Source organism: Lissotriton helveticus, chromosome 3_2 (genome assembly GCF_964261635.1).
Source record: "Lissotriton helveticus chromosome 3_2, aLisHel1.1, whole genome shotgun sequence".
Taxonomy (NCBI): domain Eukaryota; kingdom Metazoa; phylum Chordata; class Amphibia; order Caudata; family Salamandridae; genus Lissotriton; species Lissotriton helveticus.
In genome coordinates this window covers 154437848-154464345 of record NC_136062.1, presented here as the reverse complement: position 1 = coordinate 154464345, position 26498 = coordinate 154437848, and the positions used below count along the sequence as shown (strand labels likewise).

Genomic DNA, 26498 nt, shown 5'->3' with positions numbered 1-26498 from the left:
CAGATGGAGGCACCGGGGAGGCGGGTGGGCATATGAATTCTGCAGCTCTACATGCCAAGGACAGATGCATACTGGTAAGTAGCATTTTCCGTTTGAGCTGCAGAATACATACTTGTGCATAGACTGTATAGCAGTACTCTCCCTTAGCGGTGGTGTCCTGTATCTGTTGTAGTGGTTTGAAAAAGTGTTTTAAGAACAGCGTGGCCCACAGAAGCCTGTTGTTTTGCGTGCACGTCTACACAATAGTGTTTGGTGAAGGTGTGTGTTGTAGATCATGTTGCTGCCTTACAAATGTCATCTAAGGGAATGTTCCCTAAGAAGCCCCTAGTTTGGGTGTTGAGTGCACTCTAGGGGAAATTGTTAATGTGCGTTTTGCTGTTTAGTAGCATATTTGAATACAATTGACTATCCACCTGGCAATTCCAGCTTTGGAGATGGGGTTTCCTTTATGAGGTGGAGAGAAAGTTACAAACAGTTGGTTTGTTTTCCTAAAAGGTTTAGTCCTGTCAATGTAATAAAGTATAGCTCTTTTGACATCTAGTGTGTGAAGAGCTCTCTCTGCTACAGAATCTGGTTTTGGGAAGAAAACAGGTAGCTCCACAGATTGATTGAGATGGAAAGCAGAGATTACTTTGGGAAGGAATTTTGGATTTGTTCTGAGAACCACCTTGTTATGAAGTATTTGTATGAATGGTTCTTGTTTGGTTGAAGCCTGGATCTCACTTACTCTCCTGAGAGAGGTGATCACGACTAGAAAAGCTACTTTCCATGTAAGGAATTGCAATTCTCATTTGTGTAAAGGTTCAAATGGAGGGCCCATGAGTCTAGTAAGGACAATGTTTAAATTCCACACTGGAGAAGTTAGGATTGTAGGAGGAATTATCCATTGAAGTCCTTCCATGAACGCTTTGATAGCAGGCACCCTAAACAATGACAAATGTCTGTTTTGTAGGTAAACAGCGAGGGCAGCCAGATGTAATCTTATGGATGTATATGATAGATTACATCTTTGTAGATGCAGTAAGTAGCAAATAATATTTTGGATTGAGCATGTAGTGGGTCAATTTTATGGTTATTGCAGTAAATGACAAATCTTTTCCATGTGGCTGCATAGCAAGCTCTCGTAGTAGAGCGTCTCACGTCTTAGGATGCTCATACAATCCTGCGGGAGGTTAAGGTAACCGAACTATAGGACTTCAGGAGCTAGATTGCCAGGTTCAGTTGAGCTGGATCTGGATGCCTTATCTCTCCATGGTTCTGTGTGAGAAGCTCTGGGGAGAGGTGTAGTTTGTGGTGTGGTACTACTGTGAGTTCCAGGAGTATTGTGAACCATGGATGCCGGACCCATGTTGGAGCAACTAGGATTATTTTGAGAGACTGCTATTTGAGCTTCTGTACTACTAATGGAATGAGCGGGAGTGGCGGAAAAGCGTACACAAATCTGCCTGACCAATTCATCCATATCGCTTTGCACTTGGACAATGGATGAGGATACCTGGTGGCGAAGGTAGGGCATTTTGTGTTTGCGTGTGTGTCTGGGTGGCCCCACATCTGAAAAAATGGATGAAGAACTTAAGGATGAAGTTCCCATTCGTGTATCTGCTGTGTTTGAAGACTGAGCAGATCCGCAATCGCAGCTCTGCAATCTGATTGTGTACGCCTGGAAGATGTTCTGCTAGAAGGTGTATCCTTTGTGAGATGGCCCTTCTCCATATGTTCTGCGCTAGTTGAGACAGCTGCAGAGAATGTGACCCCCCCTTGTTTTTGTATATAATATATTGCTGTCATACTGTCCGTACGGACAAGGACAGTTTTGTTGATAAGATTTGTCTGGAAGGATTTTAATGCCAGAAATATTGCTAGCAATTTGAGGTGATTGACGTGGAGCACCTTTTGCTGAGGGGTCGACCTGCCCTGAATTGTATGGTTTAAGAGAAGGGCTCCCCAGCCAGTGAGCAATGCGTCCGCTGTTAGCACCATTTGTGGAACTGGTTCTAAGAATGGCCGCCCCTTGGAAAGGTGTTGTGTGTTTCACCAATGCAGAGAGCAATATGTGTGGCTGTCTACCAACCCCAGGCCTGAATGTTGACCTTGAGCATGGTTCCACTGACGTGCTAAGCATTCCTGTAAAGGACGCATTTGAAGTCTTGCATGAGGTACTATGAAAATGCAAGAGGTCATCATCCCGATCAGCTGCATAAATACCTGAGCTGGTAGTGAATGTTGGGGCTGAAATTTTGTTATGAGGTTTTGTATACTGGCTATACTGACTGGATTGGGTATGCAAGGGCTTTGGAAGTGTCTATTGTGGCCCCTAGATACTGATGTTTGTGGGACGGCTGGGTATGTGATTTGGTGTGGTTAATCGTGAACCCCAAGTTGTGAAGCAGGTGAATTGTTCAGTAAGTTTGGTGAACACACTTACTGTATGACTTGGCTTTTATTAGTCAGTCGTCCAGGTATGGAAACACATGAATTTGTAATCTTCACTACTGGGCAGCTACTACTGCTAGACATTTTGAGAAGACTCTGGGTACTCTGGTTACACCGAATGGGAGTACCTTGAATTGTTAAGTGTAGACCATCCACTACAAACCTTAGGTATTTCCTGTGAGCAGGGTGTATAGGAATACGTAAATAAGCGTCCTTGAGGTCTTGAGTGGCAAGGAAGTTGCCTTGTTGGAGTAGTGGGAGGGCCTGTTGAAGAGTGATCATGTGAAAATGATCTGAATGTATGTAGAGGTTGAGTGGTCTGAGGGCCAGTATTTATCTGAGAGTACCATCCTCCTTTGGGATGAGAAAGTAAAGGGAGTAATGCATGCTTTTGAAAAAGTGATAGAACGTCTTGTTTGAGAAGCGTTAGATGTTCTTTGGACATTGGACGTTGTTTGGGTGGTATAGTTGGGAGAGTTGCGGTAAGTTTCAGGCAGTAACCATACTAGATAATTTGTCTTACCCACTTGTCTGTAGTGATGGTGCTCCAGAAAGGTAGACACTGTGATAGTCTTCCTCCGACTGGAGTGGAATGATCTAGAGGGAAGTCACTGCTTGGTAGTAGGGGAGGTTCGTTGTTGTTACCGCAACCACTCCCTTTGTTATTATTTCCCCTGTGTCCTCCCCTAAAATATCCCTTGTTGGTGGATGTTTGTGTAGGAGTTTTGTAGGAGGAGTAAGTAGTGTCTGCGCCAATGTACTTGGATCCGCCCCAATAGAAGGAGCAACAAAAGGAATCTCGTGTGGGCTGAAATTGTAATGCTTCCATAGATTTTGCAGTGTATGTGTCTGTCTTTCTTCATTTTTCTAGAGTTGTGTCCACAGCTGGGCCAAACAGGAATTCTTGATCGAACGGCTGATTTAAAATAGTTGTTTGCATTTCCTGTTTAAACCCGGAAATGCGTAGCCATGCATGTCTGCGGAGTAAGACACTGGTGTTAATAGATCTGGATGCAGTGTCTGCTGCATCGAGGGCACATTTGATAGATGCATTTGTAATTAACTTGCCCTCCTGGTCGCTGATCCTGTCTGGCGAGGCCACCTCACCAATATTAGACCTTCACATCCTAGATATCTGGGGGAAGTTGCTCCTGCTTTATTCAGGTCCATACAGGAACGTATTGGTCTTTTGAAGAGGGTCACCGATCTTAACAGCAACAAGTTTTACCTACTGTTGCCGACATTTGTTCTACAGTGTACTCTTATCTGGGACACTTTGTTTGCCCTAAGGAAGTTCCCTATATAGGAATGAAATGCGTTGGCTGGACTGTCTGAAAACTCAATGTTTTTTATGAGGAATATTCTGTGAATAAAGAAGTTATCTTTCTACCTACATTGGTCCAGTGGACTTCTTGAAGCAGTGGACCCCCAATTTGTTATATGAGTCTTTGAACTGGAGCACAGTGACACCACTCAACGGCTGGCGTAGTGTAGTCTGCACAGCGTTTGTGTACTTAGGAACTGGCACGAGGTGCGGCATAGGAGGTCCGCCGTTGTTGCTTTGGAACTCTAAAGATTTTCAAGCTCGTCGTAGTGAGCCCAGTCACATCTGGCAAGTAGTGCTTGCGAGTTAGCTATCCTCCAGTGATGGGGTGCTTGGGAGGCATCTCGTTTACCTGATGCATCCAGCAGTTTAGACTCCTTATCTGGTGGTGGTGCATCACCAGAGGTTTGGGAATTTGCACATTTTCTTGCATTGGACACTACTAACAATCTAAGGGGAGTTGTCCCTTGATATGTACTGGATCTTTAGGGGCAGGCTTATATTTTTATCAGGATTGAGAATCCTGGTCCTAACAGGGTCTTTACATATGTCTGGTGCATGTTTAACTACACCCTTGAGCATTGGTAATATGTGTATTGCTTTTTGTGACGGGGAAAGTGCCCACTAGGAAGTCTTCTTCCATGGGGTTGGAATGTAGTTCCACGTCATGATATTGCGCAGCTCTATTGATGAGATGACTAAATCCTATACTACCATCTGGGGGGGGGGAAGCCTTAGATGGGTATGGGTCTGGATCAGGAAGGTCTGGAGGATCTGTGGGATCATCGTAATCGTCCCATGTATCCTGTGGTGGGGTTGTGTTGTCATCATCAGGGTCGTCCAAGGGATCCTTATTGTGTCCACTCCCATCCCCTAAATCATCCTCATCTTGTGGTGGTACGGGTGAGCGTGGAAAAAACTAGGAGAGGGTATAGGAGAGTTTATAGGAGACAAAGGTGTAGTAGGAAGGATAGGAGAAGAGGGTCTTATGGGTGAAGTTGAAAAGTCTCTCTTCTTCACAGATACCTCAGGTGTGGGTGAGGTATTAGATTTCCTCTTCTTTGTTGGAAGGCGGAAAATATGGCCTGTTTTAGGGTCCACATTTAATGTCTTTTGTTTCGAATCGAGGAGACCTGGCTGAAACAGTTCTTCCCGATTGTGTTCTTTCGGGCCGATTTTTCGGTTCCGAGCGTGGCTTTGATTTGGTCTCTATAGCCGTAGGAGGAGATTTGTGCTCCTTTGGGTTCGAAGTTGGAGCTGAGTTGGAACTCTTCTTCGGATCCGAAGATTTTTGGTGTTTTCTGGGTCCGAGGTCTTATGGTGTTTCGGTGCCGAAGGGTTCGGCGCCAAGGCCTATTTAGGCATAATGGAGATGTGCATCCCCGATTTCAGTACCAAAGGTGTCTTCTGAGTACTAATATGTGGTTAGTTCGGTCCCAGCTGCTGGAAGGCTTTTCTTTCATTTTCGGAGCCAGGCCCAGAGACAGGGCTTCTGAAGTTTTCTTTCGGTCTCGACTAAGGCCTTCAGGCATAGTTTTGTCTGGAGCCATCTGTTTTTCGGGTGGGGCAGGGACATTTGTTCTCACTCATTGCCCTGGAGTGATGTGGTCATCTGAGTCGGTGCCGTCAGCTTCAGAGATGTTCTCGAGCTCTTCCGAATCCTTTGCCTCTGGAACGTCGGGCCTTCATCAAAAATGTCTTCTGGCACCGGTGCAGCCTGTTGCACCATAACGTGTCATTGAGCCCGGTGATCACGGATGGTTTTCTTGGATCGAATAGAGGCACAGGCTTCGCAATCCTTTTCTTCGTGTTCTGGTGATAGACAAAGGTTGCAGACCTTGTGGAAAACTGTGTGAAAATGTAGCTCCACACTGGGGGCATTTTTTAAATGGAGTCCTTTCCATTAGCCGTAGGCCCAAATGGCTCCGATAGGCCCAGCGGCCCGCGTTGATGACCGGAATCGAGGATTTGAGAGTTAGCGCATCGACAGGCATGCAAACGAAATAATACTGTCGAATGTGATAGGTTGTGCATCGAAAGAGGTTTGGAAACACTGTACCGAACCAGAGCGCAGCAAGTCACATCCGAACCGGATGGCGGAAAAAAACAATCTGGGGATAGAGTCGATGCCCATGTGCACTATCGTCCAAGGGAGGAGTCACCTATCTCGTGACTACAAAGACTTCTTCCAAGACAACAACAAACTGCAAACATCCAAGCCCAACACCAGATGGCGATCTATGCACAAGTATGTATTCTGCAGCTCATATGCCTCGAACATGCATTTTACTGGTAAAATGCGTCATACATCTGGCCCATTGTGTAACACTGGTGGCAAGATACTCTCCGGCTATGAGTGAATGGACAAGAGAATTTGATATTATGCTGTATCAGAAAAAAGTGATCTACGAATGGAGAGGATGAGTAAAAAAGCATCAACAGTATCCCACTCCGGGCTATCCATACCCAGCCCCACTTATAGGATTTTATAGTTCTTACACGTGTACTCTATGTATTTGCCATTAATGAATTGTAGTATTGTTTTGAAATGAATTAAAACCAATAAAATAGTCTACATGATGTACTAGCGCCTACAAGAGCAGTAGACTGAAGTGATCTTAATGTAATACAGTGCACTAATTTAAAGTGTGGGAGACGTAAGAGGATTCCAGTTCTGCTTGCTGCACAACAGACACAGGGCCAGGTGTATCAAGAAAAATGTGTGACCTGGCTTTAAGGAATCACAAATTACCACCAACAGAATTCCTTTAAAAATACACTTTTTAGCATTTTTCCAAGAGGCATGTTGCGCACATACATGCCCTTTTGGCATGTATGTACGCCACATGTGCACACATGCATAAGTCAGGGGTAAAACAGGGTGTCCTTTTGGCACCCTTGAGATAGTATCCGCAACTTGCAAGTACCTATTTGGTACTGGCAAATTGTGACTGCAATCCTATCACCATGGCTGCTGTAGACTTTCTTCTGCTGTGCTGGGCCCTAATGTAAATGGGTGTGGTCATGACGAGCTGAGCTCTTCATGAGCACACGAGAGGTGTACCTCATGACGAGCTGAGCTCGTCATGAGCATCGAAGGGGCTATTCATTCCTGTGGGCCTCTAGTCCAATAGGAATGAATGGGAAGGTATTCCTTAATAGCGAATTGCAATTTGCGATTCGCTATTAAGGAATATGTAGATTTGCAAATTTTTTTTCAAAACCTACATACATTGCATTTTGCGATTCTGAAATAGTGAATCGGTAAAATTTTCTGTTTTACGAATCGCAAAAGCAATTATTGATAAAGAGATTTTATACCCTTAATGTGTCCTATAATGCTACAAATTCTCTAAACATGCTCTCCACAGCTCTTTTTATGAAGGGTAATATTAATTTCTGATTGGCAAACAGCAGTATGAAACGACCAAAGTATACGTTAACAGTTTTTTCTAACAGGATGACTTTCCTCTATATTATTGTGTATGTTCAATCAGCAGACTATGAGGGACTACTTTGTCTCCCTCAATCTCTCTCTGCTTCCGTCCTTCCCCATGACCCTTTGCTTGACACCTCACTTTCCCATCCCTCACCTAGCATCTGCTTTTCCACCTCAGTCCCCTTGGCACTTTGTGCGCGGCCCGCCACACTATCTGGACGGCCATCTTAAAATTGTGTTTGAACCATTCCAGGCTGGGGGTCTGCACATATGTGCGCATCTTCAAGTAGAATTTGTTATGTTTTAATAAATCCCATTTACAAATGGTGGTCAGTGAGGTTGTGTCCATCCACTGGCCAACTTTTCACAGAATTTGTGGTCCCAGGTGGGGAAAATACATGACGCTGTTTCATTTTAGAGAGTGGGATGAACGCCACTGATACATGATGAATGTGGCAGACAAGCTGTTAGGTCAAATATTGAAGACCCGGAGGTTACCAAACCTCTACTCGAGGTGAGGGAAGCTTGAATGTGACAGAACAGTGCATCTACTGGCAGCCCCTGCTTTTCATCCTGCAAAACAGATCCACACTGTACCTATGGTGTTTCGAGGAAAACTTATTTTCTGGAAACGGGTGGCTTCTGCAAGGATACTCAGTTTGCTATGACAGTGCAAACAGTGAATGTCTCTGCTCTGCCCGTACGAGAGATTCTGGAAAACAGAAAGACACAAGACATCAGAACCAGTGAGTGAGAACAAATATAAAAAGATAGACTGCATAAAAAATATATATCCAATTCAAGGTGTGCACAAATGATAATGGATTGTTACTACATACGTCCTCTTAGTCTCTGCAGACAAGAAATGTTTAGACAAAAATTAAGCACACAATGCATCTCGTTACCGCTGATGCCCTAGTTGAGTAAAATCCTTTAGATATTAGCTAATGAAACAACTGAAGCGTCTACTTACCCGTGAGTGCGCGATTCCTTTAGGATTAGGTTGTAATATAAATGTGTGACTTGACCACTATCACGACGCAGGCACCCGTTCAATGGTGTTCGGCAGTTAAGCGGCCATTTGCTTGTGATGTTTTCAAACTGCCAGAATCACTGCAGTCCAGGAAGAGTGCAATTCCTGCTGAGAAGGGGCATTACCAAATAGAAAGACACATGCTACCAAGTAAGTGTCTTCTGGATTTTACAGTAATAGGGCATCAGTGATAACGAGGGATGGAGTGTGCAGCCTAATTAACGAAGATCATGTTTGTGGAGAAATGAATGCGACTGTGAGCCGGCATGCTATATTTAAACTGTCCCAGTGGCCATTATCCACTAAGGTTCGGAAAGCTATTTAAGTGAAAGGTGCTCTGACGGATGCAGATATCAGGACTGTTCATACGGCAATGAAGCTTTGCTGGCAATAAAATCTCATGGAGGAAGAGTGGTTTGTCTTTGTCACCCATGGATAAAAGCCAATGGGAGTGCGTGAGCTCCTATTTCAAAGTCAATGTCATGTGATTTCTTGCACACATTATCGCTATTGAGAAAGGCAGCCCTTGCCAGATGAAATGCATCTGGCTAATGTATTAAATCAATCTTCTACTTACCCGTGACTGCTCCATTCCTTTGGGATTTGGTTGTAATATTAATTCATGATTTGACCACTATCACGTCGGAGGAGGCACCCATTCATTGGGTTAAGTGGTTATTTTCTTGTGAGATAGATATATATATTACCTACTGGCGTTGGGCAGTAGGTAGGTATAGTAGAGACCTAGTTTCCATAGGAAATTTATTTTTCGACTTGACTATACCTTTGGTTTTATTTGACCAATCTTCATGACATTTTCCCAATAAACAGTCAGAGTAGGTTCTGTGTGTCATGGAAAGTTTGCGGGGGATCCGGCAGTGGGGACCGAGAAATAGGGGTGCGAAATAAGGGTGCATTTGTAATGTTAATTCCCATAGGATCGTGTTGTCGAACCTATAGTCCTAACTGCTGGATGAAATTACACCAAATGTGGCAGAAAGGTAGATGCTGTCTAGCAGATTGTGATTTCTGTTATTTGGCGCAAATCCATTCAGTAGTTGTAGAGAAATTTATTAAGAAAAAGATAGATATATCACTGGTTGCCAAGCCTCCGCAAAAATAGATGAGCTTGTGCAGTGAATTGCACAGCAGCTCTGATTGCCTGCCAACAACTAGAAGTGTTGGCAGCCAACTTGGGACTCAGCTTCACCGAGTCTCCCCCCCCCCCCAAAAGAAGTGAAAATAAAGAAAAGGGGGCAGGGTAGGAATACCCTAAACCCCAAGCCATGGTGTTGGGGTCACCCTGGGAGTCCGCTACGGCATAAAAGCATTATTTTCTTTTTAATTGCAGCAAAATCGCGTAATTGCAAATTTGTGGTCACATTATTTTTAAAAAGCAAGCGCGGGCTCCCGTGTTTGCTTTACAATAAACCCTGGGTGGACCAGGTCCCGGGGGCATATGATAAATATAGGAGGGGGGCAGACAGGGGACCTTTCCTTGGGCTTAAAGCCCCGGGCCGCCACCTCTCCAGGCTCACTTTTAATTATGAATGGGCCCGCCCACAACCCTGGACACCGTCACCTCCCCGGGACTAATTGCCGTTATGTGGAGGGTCCTCACCGATCCCCTCTGCCCCAGGGACCGGCACCTCCCTGGGAATAATTAAAATTAAGTGAGGGGACCTCGGGGATCCTCCCTGTGCCGGGGACCGCCACTTCCCCGGGGCGCACACACACAGGAGGCGGGGAGGCGGCAGGGACCGCGGGGGCCTTGCGGCTCAACCCACGGTCCCCAATATCTTAAATGTGGGTACCCTGGATGGGACCAGGGCACCCACACTACAGGCCAGGCCCTGGTGGATGGGGTACCTGGGGCCAAAATGGCCTCACCCCTCCCCTTTTTTGTGATTTTTATTTTTTAAGGTGGCAGGCCCCAGGTGATGGGGTACCTGGGGCCGAAAATGGCCCGGTACGGGGGCTGCTCCGCTCCCCTCTTTAAACAAATAGCAAGAAAGGCCAGGCCACGGGGGGTTGGGATCCAAGTGCCGAAATCAGCCCGGGAGGGGCATTGCACGGCACCCCTTCCTTTTTAAAAACAAAACCAAAAAGCCAGGCCATGGGGGATGGGGTCCCCTAGGCCCAAAATGATACAGGGAAGGGAGGGGGGGGGCAGGGGGGATTTGAGGCCCCACTTCCTAAAAGAATAGAAAAAAAACACTCTGCAAATGCACCTCCTGGCATGCTGCTGGGTGGGGGATGAAGTCCCCTTCACTACTGAGCGTGCTTAGGGGCCAACAAGGACTCCTGTTCCCCACAGTAAGCTCCACACAGTGGGATTTCTGAAAGGTGGATGGAGACCATGCTCCCTTTCTCCACCACCCCGCAAACTTACCTCTCGGCATTCTGCTGGTCGATGGATGAGGTACCCTTGCCTCCTGAGGGAATCAGGACTAAAGTGGACCTCTTCCCTCAAGCAGCAGCGCCCCAGGAGGTGCGCTTGCAGAGTGGTGAAGTTAGGGGGCATAGCCTCTGACCACTCTCAGCAATCTAGCTGTGTGGGCCTTGCTGGAGGTAACAGGAGTGCTAGTTTGTCCCCCAAAGACACTCAAGAGTCAAGGGAATTTCAACCATCAAATAGTAGTGCCCCAGGAGGCGCATTTGCAGAGTGGTGGAGAAAGGGGGCATGGCCACCGGAAACCTCAAAGAAAACCCACTGTGTGGTTTTTGCTGGAGGTAACAGGAGGGGTAGTTGGCCCCGAAGGACCCTCAATAGCCAAGGGGACTTCATACCTCTACTAGTTGAGCGCCAGGAGGCGTTTTTACAGAATGGTGGCGAAAAGGACCATGGCCTCCTACCAGTACTCAGCAATCCTGCTGCGTGGTACTTACTGCAGGTAATAGGAGGGGTAGTGGGCCCCCAAGGATGTCTTCGGGGGCCAATTACCCCTCCTGTTATCTCCAATGAGCCCCTCACAGCAGGGTAGCTAAGAGGTCTTCGGAGGCCATGCCTTCTTATCCACCACTCTGCAAACGCTGCTCGTCGTGGCTGGGGGATGAAGTCCACCTTACTCCTGAGAGACCTTGGGGTCCCAGAAGCCCTCCTGGTGCCTCCTGTAAGTCCTACAGAGCGGGATTCCTGACAGCTGGTCGGAGGCTCACCCCCCTTTCCCCAGCACATTGCAAACAAAACTACTAGTTAAAAAAACATATAAATTCAGTGAAAGAAACAAAGCTTACAGGGACGTTATAGTTAGGAAACTGAATTTGTTTTAAACTTAGAAAATTAACTGAAGAAAAAAAAGGTTACATAGATGTTATAGTTAGGCTGAAAACCAGAGAAATTCAACTATATATCGCGCCCCCACAATGCACTGCTTATGACCTCATATTTTACAACACCCATGACATGGTCAGTGACATCACTGATTACATCTCAAATGGCATCACTCACACCCCAATATACCATACAACCACTCCAAATTAAATACGACCATTCCCAAAATCATTGACACACCCATACCAGTACTTACACACCCACTTACTGATTCATCAGTTTACACACACACATCCACTCACTCATCCATACAACCACTCCTAATCTAACTCACTCACTAATACAGCCACTGTTATATCCACTCATACACCCATACAGCCGCTCACACATTGTCAGTCACCCATAAAGCTAGTTTCACACCTACTCACTCACCCATAGAATCAATCACACAGCCACTTACTCACCAGTTATACACCCCTACTTGTGTATTCATACAGATACTGTATTCATACAGATACTAACACATACTCACTCACCTATACAGTCACTGACATAAGAACACCCTCACCCATACAGCCATTCTCACATTCACTTACTCACTCATACAGTCACTCATATACCCCAGCAATCACCTATACTGCCTTTCACACAGTCGCGGTTCGCATGACTCACAGATGTGGTGGAAGCATGGGGTGGGGCGTTCAAGCAGTGTGAGGGTTGAAAGAAAAAAACGTACCTTGCCGGGTCCCGCGCAGCCTCCGCTATTGGCAGGGTCCCATATCCGCTTTTTCCCGCTGCTTTCCTGCCCTCCTGCCTCCGTCAGGAGCAGGAAGCAGGCATCCTCCCTCCCCTACTCTAAGCCAACAACAACACTGCAATGACAGTGTTGTGATTGGTGCAGACGGCGCCCAGCCAAGCGACTGTAGGGAGGCCATTTTCCCTAATCCAGAGTACGCATGACTGGTTGGGTTGTCGGCCCAGAAGGCCGAGCAAACAGTCAGGACCAATAACATTGGGCAAGCCACTCCTCCCCGACCCGCCCACCCCTAACCAAGCATACCATTCTGCTTTTACGCAGTGCGAGAAGCAGAAACATAAAATGGTATTTAAAATACCATTTTATGTTTCTGCTTCTTGCACTGCAAAAAAGCAGTGAGGCGACTCTCCTCCGCCCTAATGGAGGAGCCGCCTCTGCTTTTACATATGTAGTTACTAGCCCATATACCACTGACACATGTACTCTGTCACTGACACAACCATACACACACTTACTCACCCATACAGCCCCTGACAGGCGCACTCACTAACCCTTACAGCCTCTGTCTCACCCACTCACTCATCCACACAGACACTTATACAGGTACTCAGACAACCAATCACCCAGCCATACAGCAACTCACATACCCACTCACACACCAATTCAGCAACTTCTACACTGACTGACCTACTGACAAAGACATCCATACAACCAGTCAATCTCCCATATATTCACTGAGACACCTAATCACCCACTTATACAATCAGTCACACAACCACTAAATCATTCATGCAGGCACTCATACACTCACTGATTCACAATACACTATGGTATATATATATTTGACATTCCCAAACTATTTAAAAACTGTCATAGTTACTGGATGATGCTGTCAGAGATGCCATCAGTGATGTAATTTGAGTCGTCATCACTGATGTCATCAGTGATGTCACTGACCAGGTCATGAGTGGCGTAATATGTGAGGTCATAGGCAGTGCATTGTGAAAGCGTGAGTTATAGTTAGCTTAGCTAAGTATAACTGCTGAATTTCTCTGGTTTTGTACAAGTGAAATGTCAGCCTAATTATAACGTCTCTGTAAACTTTGCTTTTTCAGTGAATATAGAGGTCTATATATATCTCGTATTTTTTAAGCAGCCCATAACTGTTTTGTAGAAAATATCCCTGTAATATGTTCATTTGCAGTTGATGTTTAAATGGTTATTTCTACAAACGTTTGAAAGTAGTTCTTGCCTGGATACATTAAATATTGCCAACAGACTTGGGAGTGGTCATAGGGAATGGGATAGAATGGGGCCAAACCTTTTCTCAGTGGAGGGCATTTGAAGTCCAATAGGATCTCAAAAATACTCCCAGGGACTATATGTCTAGGAACAAACTATTTTCAAACATTTGTAACGCAAACATTGCAAATTAATGTATAATTAACTCAGCTGAAAACAAACAAGAATAGCAGTTATGAGTATGCTTCATCACCCTTAAACCATATGTGTTGTGATGTATTGTTTACATTTCATTATAGCACAAACCGAGCATTAGAGTGAGATAACCGAGCCAAAGCGGCAGGCTGCTGCACTCAGAGCTTAAGGCTATGAACAAAAAATAATCATATGACACTATCTGCTGTTTAAAACAATAACAATTACCTGCACTGGACCTTCCTGTGAGCAACTCAAGCAGCTCACAACAAAGATGCAGTCCTGGAGAACCAGATCGATGGGTGCCACTCCTCGAAGGTCAAGGTGGCCAACAACAGTGGAATAGTGGTGCAGCATGGAGGGATGAAAGGTGGCACCAATGCGGGCACTGCACTTGTCACACTGTGCAATGTAAGGGTGCTTTCGCAGCATGGTTAGGTCAGCTGTTGTTTTGCACCTTGGAGAGATTAAAAGGACATGCAGAATTTTTTTTCACAAAATAAAGCACAGGTTTTTGGCCCAATAGCTCTCATGATGAGAAACAAGCTTGCAGTTATATAGCAAAGTAAAAATTATTTCTTTAGCTAAAAAAAACCTCAGTTCAGACACAAGACCTAAATATTTTTATGCCACCTTTGATTTCCTAACAAAATAATGTATACTCTACCTAAGCACTATGCTAAGCCCTGGAAAGTTTTGTAATGGCATTACTCTACCAATCAATTTCTTTATTTCAGCAATTAGCTATAAAAGCACAAGTCATAATTCACAACTAAACATTAAAAACATCTCAAGACATATTTTAAAAGCCCTGTAAAGGAAATTGCATCAGATGGGAAGCAATCAGTCATACTAATCCAGGAGACAAAAAAATAAATGAGAAGATGAAAAACATTCATGTTAGTAAAAACAACGCAGTCCCTACTACGAAAACATAATTCCTACAGTAACAGTTGGTGGGTCTCAATATATCATGATCTAGCAATGATAAAATAGATAAGAACATGCATTAGCCGATACCCAAATCCCTTATAAAACCAAATTGTCACTCATACAAGTCCCCCAACCTAATCTGCTGGTGGGGAAGCAACACATTTCAGTCTATGCCTCCACATATATAGTAAAAACTGGGAGATGGCAAAGACTATTGAGTGGGCTGTAGTGGATCTTAATATTCTTATGTTACAACATAACGGCAAAATCGAAGCCCACCTGTATACATGATACTGAGGGACAGAGAACAATATATGCTATAAGGTTTCCCTAGTCCCAGGTCAAAATGTGCAGCTCAACTCCAACTTGGTATGGGAATGCTGCCATTTCGTCGTAAATGGCCGAAGTGGTAGGGTCCACAATGGTATATTTCCATTCTGAATACCATCAAAAAGGGATTGAGTTCCTAGGAAGACTGGATGCGCATTACAGAGGGTTAATATACCCAACAAAAATACCCTGTATGGCACACCTATCACTGGTGTTGACATTTGGTTTAGGGGACGAAAGTGGTTTGGGGTGAGGGGCAATGTGGGGGTCTGTGTTGTTGTCTGTCCGTCCGGCCGTTCAAACATAACCAGCTCCGCTATTCCCCTAGTTTCCAAATCACAATGGTGGGATGTAAACATGGGTACAGGGATCATAAGTATATCCTTAGGACCTTTTCTGCCCTATAAGCATCACTATAAAGATTTATCTATCAATTATAGTTCTAGTACAGCGTGAATAGTGGGTAACAACTCCCTCTTTTTAAATATTCTCTTACCCTATTTAGAATAACAAAGTTTGCATAATGGAGGAGTGAGTTTGCCTCCCAAAGCATAAAGAGTGGAGCCATTAACGGGGGACACACTATCGAGATTGGATCCTCTCTGTATGTTTTATCGTAAGCAAACAAACCCTAATATAAATGTTGGAGCTGGTATAGAGTAGGAAATATTTAGAGCCCACGTTTGCTCGGAGTCATTTGGAACATAAAGAAACACACATTGGCTTCTACACGATGGAGTACAAGCATGGGGGGTCCATACTCCATAAGAAATATGACATTGCCCCTTTAAAATAGAGCTCGCGCCGTTGCCGCTTTTAGAATGGCTCCGGAGTGAGAGGCAGGGAAGCTTAAGCCGCGTAACATATCTGGACGTGATGATGTAATGGTAGGAGGAAAACACCGTGGAACAGTCCCAGGTGCAGAGCATTAGAGATGCTGACTATACTATAAAATGAAAAATTTCCTAGCTAACGTAACGGAAAGTTTCAATTCTATGTCAGGACGGAGGCGAGGATTATGCAGTCCTTTCTTCTCTTTATTATAACAGCAATTCAAAGAAAAAAACAATCAGCACATATTAACAGAACTACAACTCCCATGAGCACATGGGGCACAATGTCCATAGTAACCGCCAGCCAATGATGCTGCCGTCCATTGTATAACTAGCCGTGACGTCCCTTCCTCTTCCTCTTTCTTCTCTGTTCGTCAGATAAGTCACACTATTTTTCCTTTCTGACGTACTGTTTTCGTGATTATTGTGGATTATTTGTTGCCTGTGCAATAGTGCTTGTTTTCTGCGGGGCGATTTCCCTGGGTTTAGCCTTCGGCAGACTCGACGTGCGACAGGCGCTGCTTGCGCCGTCACTGCCAATTTATCGCGGACTGTGCGGGGCGCCTCTCGCGCTCCCTCGGCTCTGTGGGGCGCCAACGTCAGGGGAAGGCTGCGCTCGCGGCTTTTTTCCTTTGTCGGCGGCGCGCTGAGGCAGTGTGTTTCCCGGCCTCACCAACCCTCGCTATTGACACCGGCTGGGTGCTTCTAACACGCAGTGCGCGCGACGCCATCTAGTGGCGGTTTTCAGGTACAGCTAGACTGTCAGAGCACCGACGAGGGGGCTACCTTGTGGTTTTTAGGTGTAAGGTGTTAGTGCTCTCACCCTCATACAATGCACTCTGCTGAGCAGTCGAACCCCCCTATACAGGAGGCGGATGAATTATGCTGCTCCCAAACCTTGCCACTGGCGGTTGGTCGCGCTCTCTCACAGGCTCTGGACACTGTGCTGGCGCCCCAGCAGGAGAGAGTGGATGCCCTCACCCAAAGCATCACAGGGGGGTTTGGTAACGCAGTACCTGTTGACCGCGGATCCAAAGGTGCGCAAAGGGGAGGGAAGAAGTCAGCTACGCGTCACGCGGGGCACCTGGAGGAGTTTGATCGCTTGAGGGACTCCTTTCGTAAAAGTGCGCGGACGCTCAAACATGTACCCTGCCGGGAGGGGTTCTACCCCGGAGAGGATGGCGATGAGGTCGCTCCGGATACCGACCAAGAGGATGGTTTCCCCATGGAGGGAGAGGGTGTTACCGAGGATGATGTTTCCTCGGAGGATGACGATGAATACGCGGGGCGGCCCTGGCGCCCGGCATCTCAGTCTTCGGGGTCCCTGGAAGGGGATGACAAGACCCCCGATATGTTTCACCCGACGAAAATCTACCACCCGAGATCGTCGGAGTGGACCCCTGATCCCAAAGTTGCAGCGTACGTGGCTGGTAAAGTGCGTCAACCTCTAGAGAAAGAGGTCAGAACCCGCATGCGGGGCGAATGCCCTCGTCCGAAGCTGGAGGGCAGAGTGGCGGCCACCCCAGACAATGATTAATAGCTCTATGCGTTCTTCGCAAAATTCATGAAGGACCCTAGGAAGGGCATAGATCGTTCCTGGCGCAACTGCCAGGATAAGCTCCTGGACGCCGTGGGCCCCGTGACCCAGATCATCCAGTTAGCCGAGAGGGCCAAGGAATCGGGGACGGCGATGTCCACGGAGGTCGTAGCAGGTTGGGCACAGCGAGCCCTATGCTTCCTGGGCAATGCGAATTGTGCGTTGGCGGCGGAGTGGAGGAGGTCTCTCCTCATCAAGATAGACCCTAAGCTCGGAGATCTGGCCACTTCGGAAGCAGGGCCTATTGCACAGGGCAAGTTGTTCGGCGAACCCTTCATAAAAGAGCTGAATAAGTACGTCACTACTTTTTCTGCTTTAGACAGAGCGCAGACGCCCATCAAAAAGATTTTTCCCGGACGGGTTTTTGTAGGGGCCGGAAGAGGACGGGGCCGCTCCTCCGGCCGCCAGTACCAGCAAGGCCCTAATAACAAGAACCAGCAGCGTCGTAATAACGGCTGGAACGACGGCCGCCAGGGAAATTTCTACCCCAGTCGAGGAGCTGGCAAAGGGCGCGGCAGAGGCTATCATGGCGGAGCCAATGCACCGGGAGGCCCATCCGGTGAGTGTTACCCTTTTTTCCTCGTCCGCACTGGGGGGGAGGTTACGGGATCATCTCCACAACTGGTGCAAAATCTCTTCAGACCCTTGGGTTCTCCAGACTGCCAGGGGCTTCCGAATAGAGTTTTACGGTACTCCCCATCAGAGAGCTCGCCCTCTCCCGTTGGTTTTCTCCACAGAGGACAGGAGCCTGATCGACAGCGAGGTGTCGGAACTCCTCAGGAAGGGCGCGATCTGCAGGACGCGCCTTCACCCTTCGGGGTTCCTGAGCAACCTTTTTCTGGTCCAGAAGAAGGACAAAGGGTTTCGCCCGGTTATAAACCTACGAGATTTCAACGAATGGCTAGTCTACCGCCATTTCAAGATGGAGGGAATCCATCTACTGCGCGACATTCTCCTCCAGGGGGATTGGATGGTTCGCCTGGACTTAAAGGATGCGTACCTCAGGGTGCCGATCTTCCCGCCTCACCGGCGTTTTCTTCAATTCCTATGGGACGGGGAGGTCTTCGAGTTTCAAGCACTCCCCTTCGGCCTATCGTCGGCCCCATGGTGCTTTACGAAGCTCCTGCGGCCAGTGGTGGAAACACTTCGCGAGAGGAGTGTTCGTATGATCATCTGGACGTGATGATGTAATGGTAGGAGGTATCATATCTGGACGTGATGATGTAATGGTAGGAGGAAACACCGTGGAACAGTCCCAGGTGCAGAGCATTAGAGATGCTGACTGTACTATAAAATTGGAAACCCAGGGACAGAGGGCCCTTCAACTGTTGGTGAGGTAGTACCCACATATTCTGACGCTCACACAAGCACGCGGTAAGTCAACCACGGGTGCCGGGATTCGCGATGTGGTCGTGTTAGACCTGGGACACACTGGGTATCGCAAAGAGGGTGGGAAGGAGGCCCCCTGCCTAGTAGAATATCGGTTATGAGAATGCGTTTGGCACGTGTTTCCACTTCTTCTAGCATGTTACACTCGTCACGCATTTATTAATGCCAGAATGTAACAGTGGAATGAATTTTGGGTTACCATTTAGTCGTGAGAGTAGAACTTCACCTTCTCCCCAGGGTCTCTATTTATTTAAGAGCACAGGGAAATCTTAGAGGCATCTTCAAAATTGCACCACATGGCCGCGATTTGATACCATCAGCACGCTATGTACGGCATATTGGCCTGAGCGCCATGACATAACAGCAGAAGAATATGGTGGCGGCTATCTAATAGCGAGGGCAGAAAACGTATCTTTGTCTGGGACTATAAATAAGTAATCAAGCCTCCTGCTTTTGTCGTATTGCACCAAGCCTATATTAAGCAAGCATATAGCTACTTTTTAAAAGAGTAAATGATCTTATATAAATGAGGCCTTAGGCATATATGACCAACGTCATGCCTCAAATCAGGGTCACTATTAGGACAAATTTAATGAAGTTGTTGGCCATGCCGCATGCATTTTACAAACTGTTAGACATGTGACAATTGATTAAATAGAATGCTGGGATATCAGATCACGTTTTGGTCTTCTCTTTGGGGGGGGCGATGGTTTTAATTATTACATTGGTCATCCATAGGCCTGACCTCCCATGAAGGTATTTGGGAATAACACCTGCATGAAAATAATATAATTGTGGAATCAGCGCGAGTTTCCATAGCAGTTGGCAGATCTTCAGAAATATAACGGTGAGTGTTCTCATGGGCACCACATGTACAGTGGGGATGGGGTAACTATGTATAATGTTAGACAATCTCACTTATGATCTTGATGATCCTTACCTAATTATGCAGCACTGCCACATAGGATTAAGAAGGTGAAGATAATCACAAGAATTGAAAAAATAAACGCAGGATTCCCACCAAGGGTAGGTCTAAATAATTAAAAGGGAGCAACGAACTCCAATATATATAGAATAGGACCTATAGGGTGGAAACTAATGTTGCTATATTCCATTATAGAATAGAAACTATATAGCTGGTGTTTGGAGCCAAACAGAGCCCTGCCTACCACAAGCGGAGGATACTGAATAATCAGGTCCACCCAAGTGAAACATTCAGGTGGGTCGGGTGTGATCACGAGCTCGAGTGTCATGAATGTGAGAGGGTTGTGTGCGAAGGGACAGACCCTGGTGGCCAATTACATGCATTATGCATGAAAATGTTTGTGTTTTTGGTAAATGTTTTTAATTAGCTCTGACTGAGATGTTTATTGGGATCTGGGACTCCAATGATAAATGAATTTGTGACATGGATATCCCCGGTGTCTATGGGTCTATGGGTTGTAGGCACAGAAATACATGGGTGTGGATGGGTTTCCCCTTTATGTTATGAGAATATATGATGTATAGTATAGTTAAATTAACAATTTTTACATGTTATTTGGAATGTGTTATATTTATATACAACTTTTTATATTTATAGGGACTTTTTCAAGGGAGACTGTATACCATATTTCGTCTTGAAGAAGGTGGTCGCAATAAGAATAACACTACCGAAACGCGTCAACGCATTTTGTTTACAGTATTGGGTTGTATCCAAGGAATGTGTGGGGGTCTAATAGAATATAGAGGGCTGTAGACTCCAACACACATGAGCAGATAAATTCCATAGGAAACAACTTTACTATTGATGTGAATATTTGTTTACACTGAATTTTTGCGGTCTCTCCTAGTTCTTTTATATTGTGTTTTTTTATATTGATGTACTGTTTTTAATGTTATTCTTCATGTACTTGAAGTGCTTTTGTCTGAAAAATTTGATATAGAAATTGAATTTCAAATAAAATAACCTTTTTATGTATTTCTTTGCCATTCTCATCATATATGTGTTGATTGACTAGTAGGGTCTGGGGGTTTTGTAGTGTATGTGGATGAGTTTGAAAGTATGAGATAACGAAATAGGGATTTTTGTACAACTAACAATTCACCCAAGAGAGTTGTTTCTTTTACTTACTCATACAATATCAGCCACTCACATATTACACAAAGGAGAAAAATACAAGTCCCCCAACCTAATCTGCTGGTGGGGAAGCAACACATTTCAGTCTATGCCTCCACATATATAGTAAAAACTGGGAGATGGCAAAGACTATTGAGTGGGCTGTAGTGGATCTTAATATTCTTAATGTGGATCTAGGGCCCCAAACCCCCATGTTACAACATAACGGCAAAATCCAAGCCCACCTGTGTACATGATACTGAGGGAAGGAGAACAATATATGATCTAAGGTTTCCCTAGTCCCAGGTCAAAATGTGCAGCTCAACTCCAACTTGGTAAGGGAATGCAGCCATTTCGCCGTAAACGGCCGAAGTGGTAGGGTCCACAATCAAAATTCTATATACAAAGTTCTAGCAGCCAGGGCTTCGATAACATCCATGTACCCTTCCAGTGAGTGAGCATCCTTCAACTCTAAAAGACTATGAAGTCCTTCGTCTAGGTGTCTCCAATACATCCCTTGTAGCATGGGCTTAGATGCCATACAAGCAGATTCTGTATGTAACCAAAGGTTCTCACATCCGATCTCAATTAAGCTACGTTTGATGTACTCTAATCGAGGAATCTTATTGACTCCATACCGCTTGAAAATGTCATCTTTGCCCATCCTTAAGGGCGCGAGCTCGGCGGAGAACCAAATCTTCCTCCAATACATCAGAGGTCTAAGACTTACCCTATGAGCAAGATATCTGGTTTCCAGGTCTAGCCCCAGGGGAACAAGCGGATGTTAACTGGCAAGTTGGTGAGGAGTCGTGGAAAACGATTCTCAGCCTTTTCTAAGTCTTTTACGTTATCATGCCCCCAGAGTTCTCCACAGTATAAACCCCCCAGTGCCTGCAGGTTGTTGATTTGTAATGATGGTGTTACTGGGTTAAATCTAGAGCCCTTAACAGCCCTCAGAATGCCACTTGTATAATGCTCCAGCCTAAGTTGGCACTTTTGGACATGGGAAGACCAGGCAAAAGACTCACTAAGGGTAATTAACTCTACTATTACAAAGGACCTTGACAATACCCTTAATTTACCTCCTGGACACTTTGCTGTCTTTCTCTCAACATACCATTATCTAATAAGTTTCCTAGTTCTTTCCAAGTCTGATCTTTTTGGAAGAGGACCATGCTCATAATGAAGGAAAAATTGTAAAAGGGTGACAAACGCCTTTGCCCCTGCGTTTTGTTCAACTTACTTTACTGCATGGGGGCCCTTCTCAGACAACATAAAGTGACTGCCCAAATATGTGACCAATTTATATTTGCATGTTTTGAGTAAATATATAAGAGGATAATTGGCCGGCTAAGGATGATCACAATCCAGCTTCTAACTAGCATAAAATCGGTCTGGCCGACCACCAAGTATGAGCATCCTGCTAATTTGGGTTCAGGTACAAGAAAAGTTGTTTGTCCTGTTTGTCCTTCAGTGAGATGAGAGACTTAAAGCACTAATTTTGGTGATCTGTCAGCATGACTTGACACTGGTTTCTAAGAAGTCTTACTTGAATACCAGGACACACATTCAAAGTTTGGGGAGAAGCAAAGAGCTGGACTCTGTCACACGTGACCAATGGGAAACTACAGATTATGTTATGTCGAGTTGTGGCGAGCACTTATCACCATGAGGGTATCAAGGTGCTGGGTCAGGTGTGTAGGGCTGTAGTCCATATGGATATATTCGAAGAGTCAGGTTTTCAGATTAAATTTAGGAGTGCTATCTCACTGTACCACAGGACACAGCTCTTTCGCAATGTGCACAACCGAAGAAAATGGCACAAGGCTCCTCTTCTTCCATCAGCCTATTAGTGTTTACAATGGCTAACTCCATCAGTAATTGCAAGGACTGCTTCCAAAAGCTTCTCCGAAGCCTCCTTCCATCAGCATTTCCCATGCCTGTCTACACCAACGGTTGCCATTACTGACCCACCAGAGTTTACTATTTTTGCCTCTACAAGCATTTGACTTGACTGTATTCAATGGCATTCTCATGATAATTTCAAACTGTGTTTGATACATCTGCTACTAAAGCTTATCCGGTGATTTTCCAATTCATTTTTTTGTACTCATATTGGCACTTAATCCCTGCTACTTTTCATTTAAAAACTGGAAGCAAGGAGGGGGTGTGGCCGGCCAAGGAAGGAAAAGGCCACACACTAATGTAGCTCAGTAGTCTCACTCCCAAAATCCTATAATATCCGCCACATCATCCAACTAAACGCCTCTAAAGGCTCTGGAATCTATTAGCTGAGCACACCACCTTTTGCTTGGTTACCTTTGTTGCGAAGGCGACTCATCCAGCTGCCTATGCGAGACTGGAGGCGTTCTTCAGAAAATGATTGTGAAGTAGTGACCCTTGGCCCCCGGGGAGGAACGGAGAGGCGCAGGTCAAAGAAGTGGTCGAAGTGACTCTAATGGCGAAGCTGCTGGCTGGATTGGGCCGTGGTTTGAGGCGAGTGGCGTGACAATGGGGCAGCTGCATGCAGCATTTAACACTCGTCGTGAGGGAACAACACCACTGAGTGATACTGCCAGTAAAGTAGGGTGATTGAGAGATACTGGCCCAATTGAGACATTGGTTGGCCAGAAAAGAAGAAAAAGCACCACAGACAGCGCTGGGTCTGGGAAACACTGGGAAAGGAAGTAAACCAGGGCTCGACAAATCCACTCGCCCGCTCGCATTTGCGAGTGAGAATGGATGAGGACGAGCTATTTTTAGGTCCTACTCGCCCTTTCTGGCGAGTAGGAAGTCAAACTAACTTTTGTCCTATGTCTTTGAAAACAGAGCAAAAGTGACAAGATAACACGATTTAAAGGCATTTTATTGCTCACAAAGGGAATGAGCAATAAAGATGGCTTTAAATCTTGTTATCTTGTCACTTTTGCTCCGTTTTCAGAGACGGAGGTCAAGTGGGTTGCAGTCAGGTCGAGGGGATTTTCCATGGTACCAGACCTGCAGGACTAGTACCATTTTTCGGATTTGTCGAGCCCTGTAAACACTGTAGCACCAAAAGCGGATAGTGAGTAAACAGTGAGTACATCTCCCCTATAGCTGTGCAGAGTGAAATAGCAAGGAAATACTCTCACTCACCACGCGGGAAAGTAGCTCACAAAAGAGGAACCGTTCCGGGGAAACCCAAGAGGCAGAAGAGCCCCAGAACAGGCAGCGGGGACTAACCAGGGGGAACCTACAGCACTAAAGTAATGCTTACAATTGAGAAGATGGCAGGGGGGAAAAGTAGCCGGCAGCACTACAGCAAAAATGCACAAATACACATGGCAAAAGCGGGCACAAGTGCAAGAGACTGTACCAAATACAGGTCAGCTAGAGACACAATCAGCTTCAGACCAAGCTGATGTCACCCTCCAAGATATAATGGTGGCAATTACCAATGTGGACACCTCGCTGGAGTCACGGATAGATTCAGTCATGACTGAGGTCACCCTGGTCAGGGCAGATCTACAAAAGATGGATGCCAGAGTTAAGGATGTGGAAGCCGCAACGCAATCCCTCTCTATGAGCGTAACCTGCCAAAAGCAACAAGTTAGTGATTTACAAACCAAAAGTAAACTCATGGAAGCCCAACTAGAGGACTATGAGGGCAGAGAGAGACAAAATAATATCGAAATCCTAGGAGTGCCAGAACATGCAGAGGGACCGGCAACAGACCTATTTGTGAAAGAACTCATTATTAAATACCTACAACCACGGGGACTAACTATTTCTCTTTCTAAAGGGCTCATGGAGACACAAGTGGGAGGCCAAAATATGGGACCCCTCCTAGACCTATACTTGCTCAAGTCTTCAGTTTCTGAGATAGAGGCGTTATCTTGCAAACGGCTTGTGGTGCCCCAACCATCATCTATGAGAACATCAACGTAACATTCTTTCCAGACTTCACAATTAAAGTACAGAAACTAAGACAAAGCTTCCTGGATGTCAAGAAAGCACTAAGAAAAAAAGACCTTAAATATGCCATGTTATTCCCAGCGAAACTGAGAGTGGAAGCAGAAGGTAAAACATGGTTCTTTTTAAGCCCTGAAGAAGCGGGGGATGGTTGGATGGGTGGAAACAAGAAGGAAAGTACACATTGGATGGACATCGTCTGAAACAGAAGTGAAGCCACCAGCAAAAGTGCAAGACTATCCAAAAGGAACAAGCTCAAAGGAAGGCAACGCGACCACAGCACAGAATGCACACTAAGACTCCCGGGACTGGGAGGGGTCGATCACAAGATCACATCGTCCACTATTAGTCAGACAGAGACTTAAAGGGCAAATTTACTTGCCTACAGTGCAGGAGGGATAGAGTATGTCCCTTAAAATTCGAATCGGACAGCAACTATGGCAGGTAGCAGGGTGCAAAACTGCTAATGTTCAGATATTAATTGGAAGGGTTGGTACTATGCTATGCATTTAAGATGCCTGAAGTCTGTAGGGCGGGAGAGAGACCGGTGTGTCCATAACCTTTGTATTTTGAGGGATGGCAACAGGCACTCTGCAATGTTGAGGAGGCAGGTAGTTTGTAAACCGTCATGCAGGGATGGGGAATTTGTTATCTCAAGGGAGAGGGGCTAGTTTTTAGCTTACTTAAGCTACAGTCAGCAAAGAAGTGAGAAGAGGAATTATAGATGTGCAACTACATTTTCTGTTCCAAAGAATGCAGATAACTAAATAGGCCTTGCAGCAAGGCAACACCCGCAACGTAATGAGACTATTCAAGCCTGGGATGCCAAACGTCATGAACCCGAGTGGGCTAGGCTGGTGTCCACACATAATTAGACCCTACAACACACGCCAGAAACCGTAGGTGAGACTGCATTCAAATTTCTCACCTGGAATGTAAACGGACTGGGTGATAAACTCAAGCGAGGGATAGTGCTCCAGTTTATATGATGGCAAGCCACCGACATAGTATTCCTACAGGAAACTCATTTGGTTGGCAACACCTGCATAGCTATGTACAGAGGATATAAATTGATTTACGTCGGCTCCAGGGGGACGGGCATAATGGTCCGCAGAGGTCTCCCCCTCATAATACAGAAGACCTGGGCTGACGTGCAGGGCAGATTTGCCGTAGTAGATGCGCTATGAGAGGGAAATTATATCAACCTACTGTCTGTATATATGCCTTTGGCACTCCAATAGGTAGCCAAAGCTGAACTGAGTAAAATAATCCTAGACTTACCGACAGGAACCATGGTGCTCGGGGAAGTTTTGACCTGACACCACAAGACCAAATAGACCGGCACCCGCCAAGAGGACAAACACGCGAGAACACAATCCTAGTGGTCTTTCTTGTCGCATTGGGTCTGATGGATGTGAAATGAAAAGGTTTTGTAGAGCGTGTTGCTACCCTGAGGCCTCGTAGCGCTTGTCTGGCGTTATTTAACCCTCAAGCATCACAATATACATTTCACTCAGGGGCCCATGACAGCCTGTCCCGCATAGAGAATATTTTGACACTATCAAACTAAGTACACAATTTCAGGGAAGCTCGTTGTCTGGCAAAATGCATCTCTGATCATTTTCCGGTATTGGCCAGATTAGTTTCAGACTCGTACTTTACACGAACAA

At 45.7% G+C, this 26498-nt stretch overlaps 1 protein-coding gene across 1 annotated transcript in view; it reads right to left on the bottom strand.

Moving 5' to 3' along the window:
- The window catches only part of LOC144826522 (uncharacterized), a 592534-nt gene that overhangs the window by 123283 nt on the left and 442753 nt on the right, over positions 1-26498 (bottom strand). The window contains exons 8-9 of the mRNA XM_078684945.1: positions 13926-14154; positions 7794-7908 (exon numbers count right to left, since the gene is read on the bottom strand). Coding sequence (XP_078541071.1) covers positions 7794-7908; positions 13926-14154 — 344 coding nt within the window. The remainder of the gene's footprint in view (positions 1-7793; positions 7909-13925; positions 14155-26498) is intronic.